The sequence below is a fragment of the Malania oleifera genome, chromosome 3 (assembly GCF_029873635.1).
Source record: "Malania oleifera isolate guangnan ecotype guangnan chromosome 3, ASM2987363v1, whole genome shotgun sequence".
NCBI classification, from domain to species: Eukaryota; Viridiplantae; Streptophyta; class Magnoliopsida; order Santalales; family Ximeniaceae; genus Malania; species Malania oleifera.
The window spans coordinates 87,048,185-87,072,990 of record NC_080419.1 but is presented as its reverse complement, the minus strand read 5'-3'; the positions used below and the strand labels follow the sequence as shown (position 1 = coordinate 87,072,990).

At 33.8% G+C, this 24,806-nt stretch overlaps 1 protein-coding gene across 2 annotated transcripts; it reads right to left on the bottom strand.

The window, feature by feature from the left end:
• On the bottom strand, positions 1-16,003 carry LOC131152422 (protein PHOX1-like). Of its 2 annotated transcripts, XR_009135940.1 has the most exons (3): positions 13,449-16,003; positions 13,117-13,365; positions 1-380 (listed from the first exon to the last, which is right to left on the bottom strand). XR_009135940.1 is itself a non-coding variant. In XM_058104298.1 (2 exons), the coding sequence occupies exons 1-2, from the start codon at positions 15,418-15,420 to the stop codon at positions 13,217-13,219; spliced, it is 2,121 nt and encodes a 706-aa protein (XP_057960281.1). In that variant the 5' UTR covers positions 15,421-16,003; the 3' UTR covers positions 12,975-13,216. The 2 variants fall into 2 exon arrangements, 1 of the variants encoding a protein (XP_057960281.1); XM_058104298.1 differs by lacking the exon at positions 1-380 and having other exon boundaries at positions 12,975-13,365.
• Positions 16,004-24,806: the final 8,803 nt, after the last annotated feature.

Sequence of the window (24,806 nt, the reverse complement as noted above, 5' to 3'; positions counted from 1 at the left end):
TAGAGATAGCTGTATACTGCTATATAAAAAACACAAAAAATCGTTTACAGATGAGCAAACTGAGAACATATATTGAACAACAAACCTCTATGGTTATTATAGAATACAATGCTCTAGCCAGCCATTCTTTTAATGACTTTCTGAATCCCATCATAAACTTACTTTCTCAAACCATGAACTCTCCTGTGACTCTAAAAAAACGAAACTCCTGCCACTTGATGGCCTTCAAGGAAAAACCAACCAAGAAAAGAAAAATGAATAACCTGGCCCAATCAAAAGGCCACTCCCATTCCCAAACCAACACATGACAACTAGCTCAATCTTCACTTCCCAAAAGCAATCAGCTGAAGCAGAACATGACTGATGGAGAAAAAAAAAACCTGAAAAAACACAAGGTTAGAGAAATTATGTTTTGCTCACTTCAATGTCAACACAGGTTGAGAGATTCATAAAAATGGAACACATCGTGACTTAGGAAATAACATATCTGAAGGACTTCAAATGGCCATCATAACAGGATATCTGTAATTTCTATTGCACAGCTGTCTTGGGTACAAAAATGACCAAGATATGCATTTTGAGAGTCAACCAGAGAGTTAAGTTTCAGAGTTGATCAGGAGTTACTATCTCCAAAATTGATTCGAGAATACACGAAGTATATGTACGTGCATCTGATTGACGCAAAGCCAATTATTTATGATCCATGGGCCTCTATAATTACAACCACCGCCGCCAAGCCTTAAGTTCCACTAGGTGGGTCGGCTAGATGAATTCTTTTCGGCTATTCTGCATTACCTAGGGAAATATCCTCTGACAAATGGAGGGTTGTCAAATACCTAGGAACTATTTCAAAGTTACTGTGTCTTCTCCTCTCCCCTACAGCCACTAATATTAAGCAGCTCACCCCTTCCTGGTACGTTATTTGCCCAAACCAGCTTAACACACCTCTCTCCTTTTATCTTCTATATCTAACTTACCATGAATGTGTTCATTCCTCAATTAATCCTCTAGACTTATACCACTCACCCACCATAGCATTCTCATTCAACTTCGACATTTTGGTTATGTTGCTTAATTGCTTAAAATTCTAATCCATACTGTATAGTTGGTCTTATAGCTGTATTATAGAACTTTCCTTTTTAATCTAAAGGTATCCCACAATCACACAACACACTTGAAGCACTTCGTTTTACCCAAAAGAACCAGACAATGGTTGATCTTGAAGAGGTTTGATGCATGAAATAAGCTTATGTTCCATGCAAAGATGTCTTCCAAGGAGTCTTTTGGGGAAAGAAAACTATGAAAGTTTGGTATTTTTCTCAAATCTATATTATTAGAGATTTTTTAAACCCTAATTAGGTGAGTAATATAAATTTCCTAAATTATTTTATTCATTCCTCCAGATTAGTAGCCTTTTTTTAGTAGAAAAAGAATTCAGTAAGAAAAGGAATACAAAAAGGAGAAATAGAAATCCTCCCTATAGTCCAAGAAGCAAAAATAAAATTAATTAAATCACAATAATACAGCCTGCCAATCATGCTACAAATCCAAGAAGCATAATCCTTTAAAACATCCAGCTGCGTCAGACCAAAGGGATGTCAAATGATGCAACCTATTCCAGAGTAAAAAACATGTCATCTTCTTCCTGTTGAACACGAGCATTCTGTTCCAACCAAATACCCCATGATGCTCATCCATCTATACTTCTTCCAAAACCAGTAAAGGAAATAGTCAACAAGTCCTTCACCAATTGGACACGTCCACTTTTCTCCAAACACACCAAATAACTTGTTTCACACCCTCCAAGAGAAAGAACAATGCAAAAAAGATGAGACTGATTTTAAACCACTAAAACACAAGGGACACACATCCCAATGTGATGCCTTAAAAGGGCTCCAACTCCACAGTAGACTGTTGGTGTAAATTCTATTAAGAACAATCAACCAAACAGCCTTGATACTAGAGGGAACTTTTGCCTTCCAAATAATGTGATGAAGAGTAAAGGACATATTGGCACAAATTTGATGCTCAAAAAATGATTTTCAAGAATAATTCCATGATCTAAACCCAGGGACTGAAAATCCCCACTAATGGAATGACAATATCCCTCCAACAACAAAAACAAATAAGAAAGTCCCACCACCTTCCCATCTATAAGAGCCCTAGAAAATGGAAATCCCAAGAGAAACTCCACCCATGTGAAATTAAGAAAGAAGAAATGACAGCATTATGCACCAAGGAAAGGCGGCATAATCAAGGAAAATGTTGACTCTCCCACCCAATTATCTTCCCAAAAATTGATACAAGAACCATTTCCAGCAACAAATCACATATAGAGAACAAAGAATAGATCTGTGAAATAGACCTCCAAGGACTCTCAAAAGAAACCCAACCTCCCATATTTGCATCCCACCCATTTACCTGCATGACAAACTCACCTAATAGAGGTCTATTAAGTTTTCACCTGTACGAGTGGTCTGACCTCATCCAGGATTTAAAACCACAATTCTAAGGAAAGGATTGAAGCCAATTGGCATGAAACATCTATTTCAATTGATCATGAAAATAATTACTGCACCCTGAAGTCTCTTCAAATGCGATCCATCATAAATGCAATTAGGGTTAGAAATCTTTAGGGCCCAAATGCTCATATGAGCACACACATCTGCGCAAACATCTACATTCTACCACTAAGATTAGATTCAGTTTGTAGTCTATTCCAAGGAATAGAATGGTCAAAATATAAGTACTTAAGAATGTATAAAAGAAAACATGTTGTTATCGTAAAGCAAATGATATATATACATATATATCAATTCATAAATGGACAAGTGTTGGGGATGTGGCTCATATTCAGAGCTTCAAGTAAGCTTCAAAGATTGTAGCTTTGACATTGATCATAGTGAAGCCGAGGTTGCTGCTCCTGTGGACGTAGGCTACTGCTGAACCACGTAAATCTTGTGCGTACTAATTGTGTTTTTTATCATTTTTATTATTATTTAATTGCTTCTTGAGTATATTTCATCATCAAGTGATTGCATTAGTGGTTGTTGATTGTTTCGTGTTTGATTGTGTGCTTCTGCTGCTTGTGTTCAAGTTGAACAAATGTCAACAAGTGGTATCAAAGCTATTGGTTCTACAATGGCTGGGGTCTCTTCGATTAAGTTCGATGGAACTGGTAATTTTGGGCTTCGATAGCGAAGGGTAAAGGACTTGTTAGTGCAGCAAGGAATGGTGAAAGCATTATACGGAAAGAAGTCGGACGACATGAACAACGCAAGTTGGAAGGAGCTTGAAGCAAAGGCGGTTTCCATGATCAAGTGATGTCTAGCTGATGACGTGTCACATCATGGATGAGGACTCACTGGCGGCGGTTTTGTTGAAACTGGAGCGCCAATACATGTCCAAGTCGATTTCGAACAAGCTGTATCATAAGCAAAAGTTTTATTGGCTTAAGATGGCGGAGGGTACAAACTTGACTCACCACATCAACACATTTAATCAGATCATTAGTAATCTAGGGTGAGTTGATGTGAAGTTCGAGGAGGAGAACAAAGTGTTGATGCTGCTGAATTCCCTACCTACGTCGCCTACATACGATAATTTGGTTACAACGCTAACTTGGGGAAAAAAAACCCTAGAGTTGGAGGACATCACAAGTGCATTGTTGGGGTTCCATCAAAGGAAGAAAACCAACAATGAGGGTTCACATGGTGAAGGACTCGTGGCAAAGGGTAATCAGGATCATGGCAGAGGCAAATCCTGGAGTGGATCAAGTGGTTATAAAACTCAGTCCAGGAGGAAGAAGGATGTTCGTTGTTTTAAGTGCGGAAAACTAGGGCACATAAAACCGGAATGTCTAGAGTGGGAAAAGGGAAAAGAAAAAGCTCAAGGGCGTTCGTCAATATCTGTGAATGTAGTTGAAGAAGGGGACTCGAGGAGCAGTGATGGTGAGATGCTTTTTGTTTCATCAAGTTCAGAACGCCTCACGAATTCTTGGATCCTAGACACGGTGTTCTTTCACATGATGTCCAACAGAGCCTGGTTCATCACTTACAGATTGGTGATTCCTAGTTCCATTCTGATGGGAAATGACGAGATCTACAACATTGGCGGAATAGGGGATATTAGGATCAAGATATACGATGACGTGGTAAGGACGTTGTGTGGGGTAAGACATGTACTCGATCTACGGAAGAATGTGATATCATTGGGTGCTTTGGATTGTGACGAGTATAGTTACAAGTCCAAAGGCAGGAGGATGATGGTCTGTGATGGTGTATTGATGGTGATGAAGGGACAGAGGATAACAAGGAATCTTTATGCACCATAGGGTAACACAGTTGTAGGTGGAGTTGCAACTGAGAGTTGTGAGTCAGGTAATATCGTTTTGTGTAACATAACCACACACAAAACAGTGGGTATTCTTAACTATATTGGTGTAGATGTTTGGAGACCAATGAGAGCAGCATCATGGATTAGACATGGGTATTTCGTGAGGTTATCACGAAGGGTCTAGGGGTATCTCATGTGGTACAAGTTGGAGTTGTTTTCCAAGTGTAACTTGTGGTTAAGGTGGAGTACCAAATTGGAATAGAGTTCCTCAAGTCAGATGTTGGTTCTGAGTACGCTGGTGTTTAAGAAGTTTTGTGAGCAGGGCATGGTGTATGCAAAGCTTGCAAGGGACTTCTTGGTGAAGTGAGTATGGCATGTTTCTCGGTTAATCGATCGCTAAAGGTACCACTAGATGGGAGAGTTGCAGGAGAGGCTTGGACTGGTTATGTGGTAGACTTTGGAGGTCCAGCTCTGCACGTTTCTAGCAAGGTGGGATCTAAGCTTAGTGTTATGTTCGGAAAGTGCATCTTTCTGGTATATAAGAAAAATGGGTTCAACCTGGGCGATCCAATGGCAAACAGGGTGGCGATTGGTAGAGACATGTTTTTAGGTGTTAAAACCATGAGACAACGTACTTAGATAGATGAAGAGAAACGGGTGCCAAAATGCTATAGTAGTAGCAATAAGCATGTCGTGCAGGTAGAGTTGGAGACTTAGGACAAAAGTGCAGGGAGTTCTAACTCAGGAGACCTACGGTATCATGGGATAAACTGGAACAAAAAGAGATTGTGATGTAGGTGGAGATTCCGACTCAGGGCAGAGATGACATTGGTCATGATGCAGGGAGTTCGAGCTCGAGAGACCAGCAGGATCACAATGGGCTCAAAGGCGCTATCAGACCACCACCCAGATGTGATATGATGTCTTATGCAACCATTACTACCATGAAAGCTCTTACTACCTTTCAGGAGGCAGTGCATGGCCAAGAGAAGGGTAGATGGACAGGTGCCATGGAAGAGGAAATGGAGGTATTGTATAAGAAATAGACAGGGGGGTTGGTGGTACTCCCAGAGAGGGAGTGGGAGATAGGTTGCAGGTGGGTAGTTATTTTGTTGTTTTATGTGAGCGACATGCTGATTGCTGGAAAAGTTCCGACTCAGCTAAATCAGTCGGGAACTTTGTTGAGAAAGGAAATTGACATGAAGGTGTTGAGTGTTGTCAAGAGTATTCTTGGATTGGAGATTCGCAAAGTTACAGGAAGATTTGGATTATCTCAGGGCGACTTTGTAGCTGCGGGGAGATTAGTGTTATCTCAGGGCGATTGTATGGACAAAACTACATGGAAATTGCGGTTATCTCAGGGTGGTTTTGGGGATCAGGTATTGGTGAGGTTTAGCATGGTTGATGTTAAACCTGTCACCGGTACACCGTTGGCGAATCTAAGTTAATAGTCTACCACTCAGTACTCATGAATGAACAGTGATATTTGGGCCGTGTCAAAGGGTTCCTATGCCAGTGCAGCTGTGTACTTTGGTGGGCAATAGAGGGTTCCGTCAATTGTGAGGTTTGCAGATGGAAACTACGCAAGAGGCTTGGATGACAGGAGGGGCTTACAACGAAATATGTTGTGGGAAGGCCTAATTGTTGGAAGTCCGGGGTACAGTCTTAAGGTGCGCTGGTTACAACTGGATCGGAGTTCTTGGCAGAGGCTGAGGCTGTCAAGGTAGCATTCTGGTTCAAAGGATCATTCAAGGAGCTGGGTGTTCAGCTAGGTGAAGTTCCTGTTACCACGGTCAAATTCAAGTGTGGCTTGGACTTGGTTTACGTCTCCAGGTGTTAGAGGAGAGGTAGGTCCCGATCTATAGGCCTGGGTGGAGCAGTGGTTATGCTTTCAGATTTCCAATTTGGTGAATATTCGCCAAGGTAGAGATTATTGGGGATGTGGCTCATATTCAGAGCTTCAAGTAAGCTTCGAAGATTGTAGCTTTGACATTGATCATAGTGAAACCGAGGTTGCTGCTCCCATGGACGTAGACTATTGCCAAACCACATAAATCTTGTGTGTTCTAGTTGTGTTTTTTATTCTTCTTATTATTATTTGATTGCTTCTTGAGCATATATTTCATCATCAAGTGATTACATTAGTGGGTGTTGATTGTTTTGTGTTTGATTGTGTGCTTTCGCTGCGCGTGTTCAAGTTGAACGAACGTCAACAACAAGGAATGACTATTCCCAACCATGGGAATGTCTATTCCTATCTAATTCCATCTAAGATGGAAGAATGCAACTGCATGAGTGACTTTGTTCAAAATTATTACATTTGCATACAATTGTAATTACATTCTTATCATCTTCTATCTTATTCCTAAGAAATAGGCATTCATGAATCAAACATAACCTCAGTCTTGCTGATAAAGGAGCTAGGCAAAATGTTCTGAAGTTTCATCTAAAGATAAAAATGAAGAAAATAGGCCCTTTGTTTTAACTCTTAAGACAAATGACTACCCCCCCCCCCCCCCCACTTTTTTTTCCCAGTAAGGTATGATATATTGGCAAGATGGTTTGGGTTCTTGGAACACAACCTAGAAACAATGCAATAGAGTCAACTATAAATGATATAAATATGGTGAGACCACAAAAAGCAATAGAAGAGAAACTGTTGTGCCTAATAAAACTTAAATCAAGTTAGTAAACAAGGATTTGATGGCCCTACAACTTTCAAGGAATGTTGCCCAGCGTCGATCACAATAGCATATGAGGATTTATATAATTAACCCACACACGGAAAATGTAAAAAGACTTGTAAAGAACATTCCAAAATGGTTGTGATGGGGGGACTACAAAAGACTCCACAGTAACATGCAAAAAACTCCATTTCATGGTATCTGCAATATAAGCCTTCAAGGATGAACACATTCATATGAGCTAAAATGCATATATGAAGGACAAGACGATCACTTCATTAGTACCAATTAAAATGCATAGATGACACATGAGAGGTTAAGAGAAAGGGTAGTCTAGGTACTGCAATTAAAAAAAAAGTCCCTCTCATAATTATATTGAAAATAGCTAATGCTCAGAGAACCTTTGTTATCAGTGTCAAAAATCATGGAAATGAAAACCACAACTAAGAATTAAAACCAGAAAAAGAAACTAAAAACTGAAAAATAGAAATTTTTTGCTAATATTTCCAAAACTAAAATTAAAAACACAATTGAACAAATGGTCAGTTTTTTCTTGAACCATATGACAATTAAAACACATGATTAAAATAAAGAAAATACAAAAGAGCAGATATTAAAAGTATTATAATAAACGCAGAAAGGGTAGTCTAGGCGCTGCTATTAAAAGAAAGTCCCTCTCATAATTGAATTGAAAATAGCTAATGCTCAGAGAACCTTTGTTATCAGTGTCAAAAATCATGGAAATGAAAACCACAACTAAGAATTAAAACCAGAAAAAGAAACTAAAAACTGAAAAATAGAAAAATTTTGCTAATATTTCCAAAACTAAAATTAAAAACACAATAATGTTCAGTTTTTTCTTGAACCATATGACAATTAAAACACATGATTAAAATAATGAAAATACAAAAGAGCACATATTAAAAGTATTTTAATAAACGCAGAAATTATTATACTTATTTTACTCAATTATTATATTTCAGAACTCCATTTTTTTTGTTCTCCAAGTACAATCCTGAACATGACAATTAAAAGTAGCAATATAAAATTTTTGAATGACTTTTATTATTTTTTTTAATATTTGAAAATTTTATGGATATTTTTATTTAATAATATTTAAATTCATGTGATCATTTCATTTTAATTTTAATTAAAATTTATGCACAAAATGCATGATATAATCCACAAAAAAGTGAATTTTGAATATTTAAGTATTGTTACAATATGTTGCCAAAACAATTGAAAGCTATATAAATTTTCAGTTTTTGCGAAAGAAGTTGTAAACCAACATAAACAGAAAACTAGCAACGCAAACAAACACTTCGTAATAATTTGTTTCTTCACTGTACCAAAACAAAAAGAGAAATGATACAAAACTCAGCCCCTCAATATTTCAACATAAATGCAGTCATTCTTGCACAGGCTCCCATATGACCAGTATAACCACCAACATTTATTCCAAAGACATCATCATGGATACCCGGTGCGTAATCCAAAAAAAACAGAAGACGAGAGAGAGAGAGAGAGAGAGAGCTAAAAACAATGAAACAGAAAAAAGAAAACAAAGTCAAACTAACAAAACCAACCAGTATGGCTGCCTGTCAGAAAAAACCAGAGTCCTTGAGCAAGTGGACAAATAAACCCACAGTGAAACAAAAAAGACAATCCAGTCCCAGATCAAATTAAAAATGGAACTTGATCTTGAAAAATGCAAGCATCTCTCTCCAGCCATAGCACCCGCAAGACAGCAAAAACCACACACCACCACAGTTTACTCACAATTTTACACCTCTCTAAAAGCAATCAACTGAAAATCCTCCTAGGGCATACATAACACTCACCCCACAGACCAAAGAACTTGTTTCATAAAACCTAAGTTGCAGAACAGAGATATGAGCATGCATCTCACCACTTGCAGACTCATCACATGCATATTAGGGGGTAGGGCAGTAATTGTATTTTAAGTCAATATTCAATCTTCAACCCGTCCTCAATGTGTACAATCAAGTTGGGCAAGATCAAAACCTCTATCCTTCCACCTTTCTTACACTTTAACCGAATTCAGATAAGCTGACAACGCCCACTGTACACAGCCTACACTTTTGGTGATGAATTTCCGTAGTTGGAGAAGAAAAATGATCCTGTGTTACGAAAAGGTTCAAAATCCCCAGTTTCAAACTTTACTATAATAATAACTCTCCACAAACTACAAATATCACCCTGAATCAACACGATGTTCCTGAAACAAATGTGCCAGGTCCAAAGCTCCTATACTCTATCAATCTATCCAACTATTTATTGATCTAAGAAAAAAAAATCAAAATCTTAAGATCCTTCCCTTTTATTACTTTGTCCCAAGCATAAAATGCAACTCATTATCATAAGCATTCCACAAGAAATCCTTCTAGAATGCTACAAAATTTTTAGCAACTTAAATGGAGAAAAAAAATGAAAAAAACCATAAATTAAAAACCTTATATGAATTTTTCCAGCAACCTTTACAAGAACTTTTCTTAAAGTAGCAACTCCTTTTCATCGGTTTCCATCACAAAAATCATATGCTGAAGTAGCTCAAAAGATAAGACCAAAAGACAGACCAAGGGAGGTTAAAAACTGGTTATCAAAAACCACCATGCATCAAAGATAATCGCTGCAAATTGCAGGTCTTCCAACAAAAATCTTACACTTATGTGTAAGGCATCTGTTATCTTCTCGTCCAGAGAGCTTCAAGATGCTCTAGCCAACCATGTCCACGCATCACTAGTCCATTTATCCACATCATAACGAAAACCTTGCTATCATAAGAAAATCAAGCACACTATAGTAACTCCTTCCAGTGCCTAGAAACAATGCTCCCTCCATAGCATCATGTACACAATTGCCATCATAATCATAAGACAAGATGGGAACTATTAGGGAAGAATTGTACCTTTTCTCATATAAGCTCTAGGCTTCCCTATGTTGAAAACAGTTTATGCAACAAGCATGATCCAATTTTGCTAAAATCCTAAAAGTTCAACTACACACTCAATCAAGGACTAAAACATAAGACAATGGTCTCTTCCAAATCCTTGACCATAGTACAAACTTTTATTGCAATGCAAAAATTTCAATTACAAGCACAATCATGAATTAGAACATAAGATAGAGGTCTAGGCCAGATACTTCAACATTATTTACAAATACCCGAAAAATCAGAAAGGAAAAACGTATCGATCACAATCACCAATTCCACAAAAGAATCTCAAATATCTCCCCTTCCAAATGGGCAGGAAACTTGATCTAAAAGATTTTCCTATCTTTGCCCATGCATAAAAGAACCAAATAGGGAAACCTTTTGTGATAACCCTACACTCAAATCATGTTAAATCTAATTAAATTGCATAGTTTTCATAGTTGTTTGTTTCTTATTATGTTGAATAATTTGTGCTAAGCATATGTATGCATTTTTTTTAAGAAGAAATCGGCATGTACCTTTTAAGCTAATTAAGATCAAAGCATTATTGAATTTAATGGTGGTGGGCCTGGTGGCAAGAGGGGCTTAGATGAGATCAAGTAAGGGTTGTAGGAAATATAATAATACCGAGATTTGGGATCAAAACAAAAAAGCCAGAGAGCCAGCTAGGCACTTGAGAAACTGGAGAAAGAGACACACACAGCACCTGCTTCTATCTTTGTTAGCAATGCTGCTTTTCTATTACTCCCAAACAAACACTGGTCATTGTTGTAAATCCTAGCCTCTAGAGGCATAATGAAGATGGCAAAAAAAAAGGAGGGAAGACTCAGCAAAAATTCAGAAAATTAGGAAACATGCAGAAAAATCAGAGATAGCAACAGCTCAAGTTGGAAAAGCTAGTTACCAGTGTATCATATATGCAGTTTGATCAGAACGGAATTTATTAGGAAAAAAATCATAGTTACCAGAGAACGCAAACACCCTAAAGAACCACATATTGGTACAAATATTCCAAAATATGGTACATTTTTGTTCCGAGAACGCTAAATTTAATGATCTTATTTTTTAATTCAATATTTTCACATAACATATTTTTTTTAGTTAAACTAGAGAATTATCATGTTATAATTCCATCCTAATTTATTTATCTCTTCTAAATTTTGAAACACTTCAACATCCTTCCCAAAAGCAAAAAATAAAAAAGTGCCATATATATAGTATAAAAGCATACTGATAATGTTCCACATTTTAGAACATGTTCTATACCATGATTCCGGTCCTGTTCCATGAACTGGAACATTCCGCATTCTAGGTTACACTGGAAAAAACTATAATTGAATCCTTGTACAAAAGATTGCAAAGTTTGTGTCCATTTTCTGTTTAATACTCCAAAACAAGTGCGTTCCTAATGTTAGCATAATAGCAGATCTTTGAATCATTGGAATAATTTGGTTGCTATGTTTATTTGGTCTGCTAATGGAAATAGTAATGCCACAGGATGTCTTTCATATTTGAAAAATGACTTTGCACCCTGTTTTAAGTTGATTAATGGTTAAATATGATCAATTTCAAGGATGAGCGCATTTGTTTGAAACTAGTCAGCAATGACTATGTGTGCTGGACCTGCTGGTTATGTATTGAAATGTTGTGGTCTTCAAATAAGTAAGCATTGTGACTCCCTCGGGGAAAAGGCCTTAAACCTCAAGGGGGTACTTTTCCTTTATGCAGTAGTTTTCCCAGTTGGAAAATGGTCCTTGATTGGAATGTTTCGTAGCTGCATTGGAATGGGCATGTTACTTGAAAATCTTAGATGATAACTTTAGCTAAGGAGATTCCTTTAATGATTATGCTCGTGACCGTAGTATATACACATGTATGACTACTACTGAAACGGATGACAACAAATGCAAATGAGCTTGATGAATGAAAACTTTCCTCTGTATCTGTTATAGAATTTTTGGTTGCTAAACAAATTCAATTTATTTTCTCTTTTGGTCTACAGTTCTCATCCTACACTTCTTTTTTCAACTGACTCAAGAAGTCAAAGGTTGTTTTCTCAACAAAAAGGAAATTTCCAGCAAACTCTATGTTTGTGGCTAAAAATGACTTTCAATACTATTTTTTTTATAGGCCTAGTGCCTCTACAGAATCTGTTGGAGCCACAGCCATTCATGTACCAAATATTAGAATGTGACAACCTCCTTAACAAAAGGGAATATTCATACCTAGCCAAGAAATCAAGGCTGAAAAGAAAGTAAAAGTGAGAGAGCAATGGATTGAGAACTAAAAGATGATCAGTGAATTTAGAATTAGACATGCACCAGTTAAAAATAATATCCCTCCAACCAATGAGAAGGTCAACCATAAAGAACTTATCTAAACAGCAAGCTGAATGCAAATGCAGAACGTTGAAAGAATATTTGAAAGTGACAGTACCCTCTCCAATAATCAAAAAAGAAACAAGCAGAAAAATAAATATATTGAAGATATGTTGGAATGACTAGGCACCCAAGGCAACTTATTTCTTGAATTTGGGCTCAGTGCAAAAGACAGCCTCTAACCAATACATCATAAATTCTATCATCTGCATGTGAATAATTGTTGAATTAAGAAAATAGATAGCTCCAGATTCATTTCCGGTCGGCCAAAGAAAATTTATTATGGATCCCTGTGTTTCAATGCTTATGTTAAAACATCATGTGACTTAATTACTCCAGAAAAAATAAGATGGTCCAGAGGCTTCCTGGTTAGTCCAATCTTTTGAGAACACTTCTCTAACTTTCATCCTAACTGAATGCAAGCCTCCAATATTGTGGGTTAGGAGACAAGTGACTGTGCTGCAAATTATATGCATGTAATCATAACTGGTCAAATAGAGCAACCACAAATCCCTTCATTCTATATTAAATTTCTACAATCAAATATTAATTAAAATCACTTCTTGTATATTTCAAATATCTAACAAATTTAAATTTTATACTTAACACAAGAAAGTCCATAGCATGAAATTGTCTGAACTCCATTTTATATCACGTCATCTCACCATAAGATACACTATCAGAAATAATTAAATAAATCAATGAGGTAAATAGGCTGTGTACTAATTCAACAGGCAAAAAATGAAAAGCATAGGTGGATTACCTGTTCTAGTTGGCAGCAGCAGCCCAGCTCAGGGAAAATGGAGTAATAACATGAATACACCAATTAATGTCTCCAAGAATGAACAATCACAAACAAAAACTCAAAACTGCTCCAAGATATAATGAAGTTTTGGAACCTGCCGGCGAAATAATGGTTCCAGCCTGAAAGATGGAGTACCAATCTGCCATCTTTTAGCATCGTACATCTCATTCCATGCCTGCACTATCTCATCAATTTTGAATCCTAATCCTGCATTTTGAAAATTGCTTAAAATTTTCTAAATTTAACCATCAAGAAAAATGCAATTTCTGTCAGCATTAAATTGTATATACCTTCTGATGCAGCTTCATTGGAACAATGGTTCTTTATCATGACAGCAATATCCGTTGGAGAGGCTCCAGCAAGTTCAAATTTTTCAACCGCGACCTCCAAACATTCTTCCCAGCCTGGTAGCCCCAGCTTGAATTCCACAATAGAACGCTCATACAGCAAGGTACCCCACAAAAGGTATATCTGCGACCTCATGTTTGCAGCTTGCTCAGCAGCTTCATCCACAGATTCTTCTTTAAAAAGAGAATCCAAACCCATCTGTTGTAGTTGGGCTTTATATTTATCTGATTTGCTTAGTCCATTTAGACGCTGCTCTTCCATCTCCTCCCACATTTGCATTCCCTTCTCCATGCTGTCCTCAGCCTTGTTATAAAGCTGCAGGACCTCGGAAGAAGGCCCTGGCTCCATATTAACCTTGCTCCCAATGGCATAATACCAACAAAGTTTTGCCTGCTCAAACTGTTGCTGCCCAAGTGCAAGACAACCTTCATAAAAGTCTGGTTTAATTTTCAGAGCTTCTTCATACCTCATTCCTGCTTTTTTATACTCTTCATACGCCCAATCATAGGCAGTTTTGATCTGCGCAAGCATAGATTCCCTCGAACCATCTTCTGAAAAGAATACTCGCTTTCTCGCCCTAGACATATGAACATTTCCCCAATTGAACAAGGCTAAAGCTGCCATCTCTTGAAACTTCTCCGCTGCAATTTCAAAGAGTTCTTGGGCCTCTTCACTTGAGAAAGTATCCTCCATTGCTTCCGAGTATAATTTCATCCCAAGCTCATGAAGGTCCAAATATGAATCAGAATTGAACCCAACATGGTTCTTGAACAACCCAGCAAACTGAACAATCCAATCATCAATACAACTTGACTTCTTCTCCATTTCCCTACCATTTCCCAAATTCCCATCTGCAGAAACATTTGTAGCTTTCCTGTCATCCTTGCACCCCACCACCCCATTGCTCATTCCCTCATATACGGGTTCTTGATCCGGATTAACTTCAGTAATGTAAAATCTGAGAGAACCCTGTGAACCACTTAATGATTCAACCATCCTCAGTTCATCAGTCCTAGTAATTGTAACCAAATCACCTTCTGGATCCCTATACTTAATAAGAATGCCCTTCAAGCTTGGAAATCTATCCAAAACTACATCCCTTACTATATTGATACTACAATTCACTGGCAACTGCGCCCACCTTATATCCTCCCCCAAAACCAACTTCACTGTCTTTGTGACAACTTCTTTTTCCTTCACAACACTACCATTCTCCTCTGCACGAACCTTTACCTTCTCTTCCTTCACAACACCAAGACTCTTCCCCGCCACCAACCTATCATCCACTTTCTTTTCCTCAACTTTCCCACTCTTCTTCTTCTTCCCCTTTTCTTTCACGACTTTACTCAGCGGCGACTCCACAAATGCCGCAGTCAAAACAATCTCTTTATCGTCCACCTTATCACCCCTGTCCTCCATAGTCTTCTTCACTCTACCAGCAATCTCCAGCGCCGTCATGTTGTTTGGTTCAACGCTTAAAACGCTGTGAGCATCCCTCAAAGCAAAATTAAGCCTATTCAAAGCCTCATAACACCTCGCCCTCCTCACCAGCGCCTTGCTATACCTGGGCGCCACTTCGAGCGCTAAATTGCACTCATTGATCGCCCGCGGGTATTCGCCGAGACCCATTTGCATAAAGCACGCCGCCATGTTAGTGCGCAGGTGGGCGACGTCTATGTGGCTACGGGGAAGCAACTTCAGGGCTTTCTCATACCTCAAAATGGCGCCTTCGTGATCGCGCCTCTGGAAGAGTTTGTTTCCTTCTTCCTTCAGCTCTTGGGACATGGCGACGAACACAGCCGTGTCTTCATCGAAGGCTTTAGCTGTTCGATCGGAAGCTTTGCTGTGCTTCACGTTGCCATTACTAGGCTTCGATCCCACCTGCTTCTTCTTCCTTCCAGTAGGCTTTCCCATTGATAATAATAATAATAATAATAATAATAATAATAATAATAAATATCAAAATAAATCAAAGCTTTTAGAGCTCTGATTCAGACTCTAGTCAAATACCATTTCAAAAATTCATACGATTGCATGGAAGAGCAACCAAAAACAATATCAGCAAATTCGTCTCTGCTCCAAGTTCAAAACAACCAAAACCCACAAAACCTTTTCAAAAGCAAATCCAAACTTCTATTGCTTATTACCAAATGACATCCTAAACACGAAATAAGAAAAGACTTGGCAAAAAATATATCTGTCTTAATCCGGAAGCCCAGCAATTCCATTAATCACAAAACCTTAATGAGGAAAATGACGACGGCAACTGGAATAGAATCACTTTCTATCCCACTCGAGGGATTTTTTTGCCTGGCAACTCGTCAGCACCCAACCATGTCCTGCCCCATTTCACTTTGAAGCGCGTGGGCGTTCGCATACGCTCTAAACAGGTGAGCTGGAATTTGGTGAAAAGCCTGAAAGGAAGCTTCCCCCTAATCATCAGATTTGGGTCAGCGCTTTCAAATTTCAGGGTGGAAGGGAGTAGGTTTAGTAAAAGTGCTTTAAAAATTTCACAGGCTTTTTCTATATTTCAAATATTTTATTGACTTTTTTTATCATTTAATTTATAAAATATTTATGTTTTTTTTCAAAATTATTATTTTTATTAAACATGAATAAAAATAAAAATATCGGCCCCACCCAATGGGACCCGAGACTTGACTTTAATTTTTATTGCTATTGTTGCATTAAATATAAATAAAATATGTTTCTTTTTAACTAACTTTAATGAATATTTATAAAATTTTTAAAATTTTAAGGACAATCCCTAAAATCTTTAAAATCTCTAAAAAAAATTTATATCTAAATATCATAAGAAACAAATATCTTTTACCATAGATTTTAACCTTAATTTTATTTTAATTTTTTTATTTAATGATGGGACCAAAAACGCCACCATTAATAACTTTCATGAGTCACATTAATGTAATATTTTAAAATATCAAATTAATTTAAATTTAAAATTTTCTAACTTAGATAAAATACAACGGAAGACTGTTATGGTGAGACGTTGTATTCATCCACCCTATTTCTATAATAATGTCATATGATATTTTTATAAAAAAAAAGTAAGTTTTAATTTCTCATATTTTGATTTTTAAATTTCCATTTAAAATATTTATATTTATATTTAAAATTATTACCTTGTATTATATTTTAAGAAAATAACCAAGTGTTCTATCAAAAGTAAATAGTGTATAAGAAGATTGTATTGAGCAATTACTCGTAACAATGCTTAATTGCAAGGTTAATATTGATAATATTGTAGTTAACAATATTTGTAATATAGTATTATGTTCAAATTTTTACAAAATTCTAAGTTCGATGTCAGAGTTATATATAAGCAAACAATAAGAGCTTATATATATCTAGCAGTACCCACTAGGTAAAATTCATGATATATAATAAATGATATATAGAGAAGGTTTGAACTTATATGGCATTACGAATAAGCAATGAGTTCAATAAAATGCATTCAAAAATTGGTGATGGATGGAAATCAGACTTTAGATCACATGTTTTCTAGGCATTGATCTTACATTTGTTATATTCATTCATTTAAGTTTGAAATATATTGTTGAAGAACCATGCCTTTGAAATTCTAGCTAAACACTTGTGATTCCTATTGTACTCTTTTCAAATCATTGTGTTAAAACCACAAGTACAATGTACAAAGTGTTGATGTTTGATTCTAATTATGTTAATATAAATGCTAATTTGATGGCTAGAGAGCCATGTGACAAGCTCACTAATGGAAATATGAAATATATGAAGGGGCAAGAGAACAACAAAATAAAAAAGGGAAATGAATGAATGTATACATTTGATAGTTTGTAATACCCTAAATATAATCAACTAAGTTTCTAAGAGTGTAACACCCCGACCCTCTGCTTGGGTCCGGAGTGCTATTAAAACCTAACATATACATTTCTCTGATACCATAAATGTATATAACCCCTAACGAGGGAAAATGGGTGTTCCATTCTGATCATCATATACATACACAATGGAAAATTTTCTAATACATCAAACATTTACCAGAGTTTCTAACTGTTCCCAACTATATACCAAATCCATATCATAATATTACAAACCCCAAAAGCATAAAAATTGTTATCTATGTCTCACCAGCTCTAACAATATCTAACAACTGTCTAACACCAGCCCGATGATACGCTAGATTCGATCCCTTGAAGGACCTGAAACATGATTTGAATGATAGGGTGAGATACCTCTTAGTAAGACAGATCATATTATTATCAGTGTGTGGTTAGCATGAGATTTTGTGTAAACATATTATTGATAACATTTAAATACATTTAACTAACATTTTTTAAAACTATACTGAATTGTATATCTGAAAATACATAATTTTTGAATAATATATTGCTGGCTCAATATAGCCTATTCTATAGTAAATATGCTCATATATGCCTAGAAGATACAAACTGGATTGCTGAATTAGTGTCGCCACGCTATCACACACTACTACATGTTTCCCCCCCATGACAGGTTGTGCGGCTCGTAGATTGGACCTAGCATATAGCCAACCGATTATAGCTAAGTCAAACTAAGTAGTAAGTACGATTGAGCCTACCCTATAATCGAAATTCTACATCGGATGGGGCCCCAAAATTAGCCGCCCCTAGCCAATTTCACAAAACCTGGAATCATTTTGGAACTCACGTTCATATACATTTCAGTGTACGGTAATTAGTCGCCACATGGCCATTTTACAAATACCTGGAACAAATACATACATCCATACATACCACACTTATTTGGTTTACGACAATTCACATCATTTATAATTTCAAGTATACAGTTTATGCAAATATGGATTATGGTCACCTCAATAATATAGTTTTAACACAATTAACAGTTTCCCAAACAAAATAGAGATGATACCCGAAATCCCCAAATTTTTTTGAAAAACTGTAACCCGAAAATCTCGTAGTTTTACTCGATAGATTTTCCTAAATAAGTAGTCAAAACATACGTATGATCGTATCCTACAAGCTTACTGATCCTGATTTAAAAAATGGACTGATATAAAAAGAATCCCCTTACCTTAACCCGAAATCCAATTACGAACTCTACGATCCTCAAAATTACAAACCAAGACTCCGAAATCTACAAACCACAGTACAAAACACACTTACAATCCATACTACTATACATATACTGAATCATAAATGAAAACCAAGTCTTAATTCGATTTTTGGCCTGAGACCCGAAATCCTTTGAAACGAGATTTTGATCTAGTAGAAACATAGAGAATCCTTCACTAATCCCTGCAGTATCGTTGGATTTATAAATTCGGCAACGAACGGAAAAGAAAACTAGAGAGAGAAAGTGGAGGGAGAGTTTTAAAGAGAGAGAGAAACCAAAACTTAGCAATGAAGAAACCCCAAAAGATCTTTTTATAAGCCTTTGACCCGGAGGATTTCGTCGACGAGGCAGCGATTTCGTCAACGAACCCTGATTTTTAAATTTCCTTGAACCCCTCGGCTTTTTCACATCAACGAGGCTCTAAATTTCGTCGACAAAAAGAACAAAGGCTTCGTCGACGAACCTGCTCTTTTACCAAAATATCCCTCTCTTACATATATAAATCCCATTATCACGGTTCGGGTTCTTACAAGAGGGCCCCTAGGCTGCAAATAGTTTTTCAAAATTTTGAATTTTGAACATTGGGTGGTTGGGCAAACATGAGGAAACTTCCGAGAAACTTTTATATATGTTATTCTGGGCATATATGAGAGTGAGGATGATCATTTGAGAAGTGTATTGTGTACATCGTGATTTTCTTAGTGAAAATTTGTGTGTCATTGCTTCCGTGGATGTAGGTTTTGCCGAATCACGTAAATCTTTGTGTTGTTGTTCTGGTTGTGTATTTTTATTTACTTGTTGTTTAATTTCTGTTGTGCATCTTCAGTATTCGATCCATTATCACAACAAGAAGACTACACAAAATCCAACCCAATTTGTACACATCCTTATCCAAGGAAAAACTAAAGTGTCAAACCCAATTACCGAATACCACGACTCGATAGTTGATGAACCAACTAAAGTAATCATTAAGGAATCTAAATTCGAATGGTAAGGGAAAGGGAAATAACTCACATTCCACCAGTATTGAGGATAACTCTTATCTTCACAACCCAATGAGAGTCTTAGATGACACTATCCCACTGTATAGTCAACAGTCAAGAAGGATAGGGTATTGTAATCATTGATTTCGGATTTGATCTAGGAACAAATTGAAGGATATGATTCAAGGGCCACCATTACTAACTCCATTAATCTCCCAAATTGTTTTCATAGAAAACAATAAATATGTTTGACAAGAGTATTCCAAATCCATCATTTATTATTTAAAAAATTAAAGATATATTAAAGGGAAAAACACACTTGCCTTTCCTAAGGTTTGACCAAAAGACAAAGACATCTGTTGATGTTTCAAAAATGTCACAGGCTTCTCTTGAGGTTTCAAAAGTATCAAAAACCTCCCTGGAAATTTGTTAAAAAGACACAGACCTTCCTTAATTTTTTTTTCTTTTTTTATAAAATATAAGGACAAATTTATGTCTTTTTAACAAATCATATTGAAACTTTCTAGAACTTTTCAGTAGAGGTTATTATTATTTTTTTTAGAGATTAGTATTTTTTTGGTTCCATATTAAAAATTGAACTGATTGTGAAATGATGTGAAACTTTTCATAAGTTGTCGCCCATATGTTCGGAAGGAGCTTGAGCTTTATAAGATGTTTGGAATGTTGCGGAGGACCATAAATGCAAGTGGGAGATGAAGTAGGAGTTTTTTACGGAAATATTAAGAAAAAAAATAAAAAATTATAAATATGAAAAAAATGAGAAAAATTTACATAAATATATCCAATCAACTTTCTAAAAGTCAATTTGAATTTTAAAATTAAAAAAAACAAAATCAAAAACGTTTCACGCGCAAACCCCCCCCCCCCCCCCCCCTCCCCCCAAAAAGCTGACCCTGCCTGCCCCCACGCCACGCCTCCCCTCCCCTCTTTAAGACCCCCTCCCCCAAATATAATTAAATAATAATATATATATTATTTTAAATTTAAATAATTATAAAATATATATTATTTTCCAAATTTTAAAATTTAAATCGAAATTTGTAAATTAAGTGTCATTTAATATAAAAAATATTTTCTACTTTTTATTTATTTTTTAAATGAATTAAAAAAAGTAAATTAATTTAATTCAACATATAAGACAAAAAATGACTATCTTAATGCTAATTGAATAAAAAAACATTTAACATATATTTTAAATATTTTAAAAATATGAATTAAAATTTGAAATAATAATTACTTATGTTATTATTTTTTATACAAAATTAATTATTTTTTAATCAAACTCCGCCAATATATAAATTGTCTTTCAAATATTGAATGATAATTTTATAATTTTATAAAATTATTTTTTAAAAAATAAAGGGAGATCAAATTAAAATTTGATTACAGTTTGCATGTGTTCGTGAAACGGGCTGCTACTGATGACGAGCGAGAAGAGAGTTTTGGAGGATCGAGAATGAGATTACATTTGATTCCGGTCAGATGCACTAGCGTACAAGCAGCATGCACTAGCGCCCCAAATATAAATATGATTACTATCTTCACGACACCGGTACTTTCCAGATCATCACTCATCTAATGCAAATTATCGCCAATCACTTTTTGTAAGAATCATTGATCGCCGCTTATGGATTTTGAATAAATAGGAAAATTTTAATTTATAAATTCTAATATTTATAATTATAAAATTTGACCTATGTTTATTTATTTATTAAATAAATTTAAAGCTACTTATAAAAAATTAAAAGAAAATTTATTTATTAATATTTTTAAATAAAAAAATAACTAATTTTATATTTAAAATGATAATTAATTAATTAATTATTAGAATTTAATTCATATTTTTGCATGCATGCAACTTTTTTTTTTTATTATATTTCCCTGCTATATATATATATATATATATAGACTTGATTTGAAGTAAATGTGCATAAGCTTTTTTTTTTTTTTGCAAGCATGCAAAAGTATTTTTGCAAATTTATTTCTTACAAATTTTAAAATAAAAAATAACTAATTTTATATTTAAAATAATAATAATAATTAAATTAATTATTTTTTAGAATTTAATTCATATTTTTGCATGCATGCAACCTTTTCTTTTATTTTAATATTTCCCTTACGATATATATATATATATATATATATATATATATCTATATAGGTTTGATTTAAAGTAAATGTGCGTAATTTTTTTTTTTTGGCATGCATGCAAAAATATGAATTAAATTAGAATAATTAATTAATTTAATTATTTTTTAATATAAAATTAGTTATTTTTTTATTTAAAATTTTGTATAAAAAAGTTTTCTTTTAATTTTTTTATTGGTAGTTTTAAATTTATTTAAAATAAATAAATAAACACAGGTCAAATTTTATAATTTTATAAAATAAAATTTTCCTATTTATTCAAAATCCGTAAGCGGCGGTCGAGAATTTGTAGGGGAAGTGATCGGCGATGATAAGCATTGGACAAGTGATGATCTGGAAAGTACCGGCACCGTGAAGATAGTAATCATATTTATAGTTTTTGTAGCACAATTCGTACGGTTTGAGATGCTGGTGTATGCTACCTGTATGCTAGTGCATCCAACTGAGACCAAATGTAATCTCATTCTCAGTCCTTCCAAAACACCCACCTTGATCATCACCAGCACCGACCCGTTTCACGAACGCATTCAAGTTGTAATCAAATTTCAATTTGACCTCTGTTTATTTTTTTAAAAAATATTTTTTATAAAATTATAAAATTATCATTCAATATTTAAAAGACAATTATAATATGTAAATTTTTTTAATTTTCTTCATATTTGTGTTTTTTAATTTTTTTTTCTTAATATTTTCGTAAAAAACTCGATGAAGTAGAGGTTACTTCGGTAAAAAGAAGCATCACGAGAACATGCAGTAGCAGGCGTGACTCTATCACGAGAACGTGCATTAGTGTTCGTTGGCTTGGACTTGGACAATTGAGATGTGCCAGCAATTTGGATATTACACTTTCAGCGCATCTAATTGCATGACCAAGGGACGTAATTTGAAGCTGTTTACATAGGTTAAGAAATATTATATTAATTTATAATTATAATTAAAATAGGTAAAAAATATAATTTTAACCTATTAATATTTTAATTATTTTTAATTATATTTTAAATATTTTTATTATATAATATTATAATTTTTAATTAACAATAATCTTATTTTTAATGTATACTTATAACATACTACTATCATATTAAATTATGATAAAAATAATATTACTAATTAAATTCAAAATTTTAATTTAAACTAATAAATTATTATTATTCAATCTAGAATTGAATTATAAAAGCTAATATGTCATAATATATAGTAAAATAATATGTGCATTTATTTTTAAATATATTTTGATTAAAAATATTGATATCTTTGTAATTAGACATTTAAATTATAATTATATTAATATTTCAATTAAAAAGTTAAATATTTTCTATTAACTAAATTAATATAATATCATTAACAATTATATTGTTACTAATGTATATTTATAACATATGATTATCACATTAATTTATGCTAAAAATAATATCAATAGCTAAATTAAAAATTTTAGTCTATTTAGTATTAATTTAAATTTATAGATGATTTTTTATTCATTCTAGAATTTAATTATATTTCATTAATAATTAATAGGTTATAACGCATAATAAAATAATATATGGTTACTTTTTAATTAATAATTTAAATATTTGGGCAAAAGATATTCACCTCCTAAGGTTTCAAAAATACTACAAACCTCCCTTGAGATTTCAAAATTGCCACAGACAATTCTTGAGGTTTGCTAAAAAGACAAAAACGTCACCCCCAAAAATTTTATCTTTTTGAATAAAATTAAACAAGGTTTGCATTTTTTTAACAAACCTTAGAAGAGGTCTCTAAAATTTTTAAAATCTCAGAAAAGATTGCTGAAATTTTTGAAATCTTAGAGAAGGTCATTGTCTTTTTGTCAAATCTCAGGGGAGGTTATAATAATATTTTTTTGATTACCAATAATCTTATTCTAATTTATATTTATAACATATAATTATCATATTAATTTATGTTAAAACAATACTATTAATTAAATTAAAATTATTAATTTTTAATATTAATTTAAATTAATAGACGGTTCTTCTTCATTCCAGAATTGAATTATGTTTTATTAACAACTAATATATTATAATACATAATAAAATAGTATATGGTTATCTTCTAATGTATTTTTTTAAAATTATAGAATAACCACTAAATTTTATTATATTTATAAAATTGACCCTTCCTATGAACAATGTCACTTATAAGTGGTCACAAAAGTTATTTTAGAGAAAAGAAAACCAAAAAATAAAAAAAATAAAAAATAAGAAACAGAAACTAAAAACAAGAATCCAGCAACCTATTAGTTAACATTTATAAAACTAATACAAATTTAAAACTTAATTAAAAAAAATTATTATTGTCATCTTTAAATCAAATAGTATTATAAAAATATGATTAAAATAATAAAATTACAATTCATACACATTGAAAAAATTATTATAATAAAAGTAAAATTTATTATAATTATTTTACATAATTGTTCTACTTTCAAAATTTATTTTAGAATAAAAATTTTGTTGAACATGATAATAAAAAAATAGTAAAAATATTTTGTACTTACCTTTATTATTATTTTTTTGAAACTTATATGTATTTTTATTTTAATTTTATTTAAATTTATATGATCATTTAATTTTGGTTTCAATTAAAGTGTATAAAATGAATAATTTAATCCAAAAAAAAACTATTTCTTGATATTAAAATTTTTTATAACCAGTTGTCAAAACAACTGAAACCCATAAAATCTGATTTTCATTTTCATTTTAGCTAACAGTAAAAAAAACTAACAATAAAAATAGAAAATTGACAACACAAGCAAACACATTTTTATAATTTGTTTCGTCCTTGTGAAGAAATAGAAAACAAAAATAGAAAACAACAATGATACCGAACATACCCTTTGATTACTTCTCAAAATTCATTTAAATAGTTCTCAAAAAATGATTTTAGAAAATTCTTTTTACAAGTGTTTATTGTAATACAAGTCAAACACTATTTTTTTTATTTTATAAAAGTATCTATTTTAAGTGATAAGTACAATATGTACTCACTTTTTATTTGGTATTGTGTGTGTGT

What these genes read in the sequence shown, in the direction of transcription:
- LOC131152422 (XM_058104298.1), bottom strand. Translation starts at nt 15,420, where the DNA reads ATGGGAAAGCCTACTGGAAGGAAGAAGAAGCAGGTGGGATCGAAGCCT. An exon ending in CAATGAAGCTGCATCAGAAG is followed by an intron (nt 13,366 to 13,448) that starts GTATATACAATT and finishes TTCAAAATGCAG; the next exon opens with GATTAGGATTCAAAATTGAT.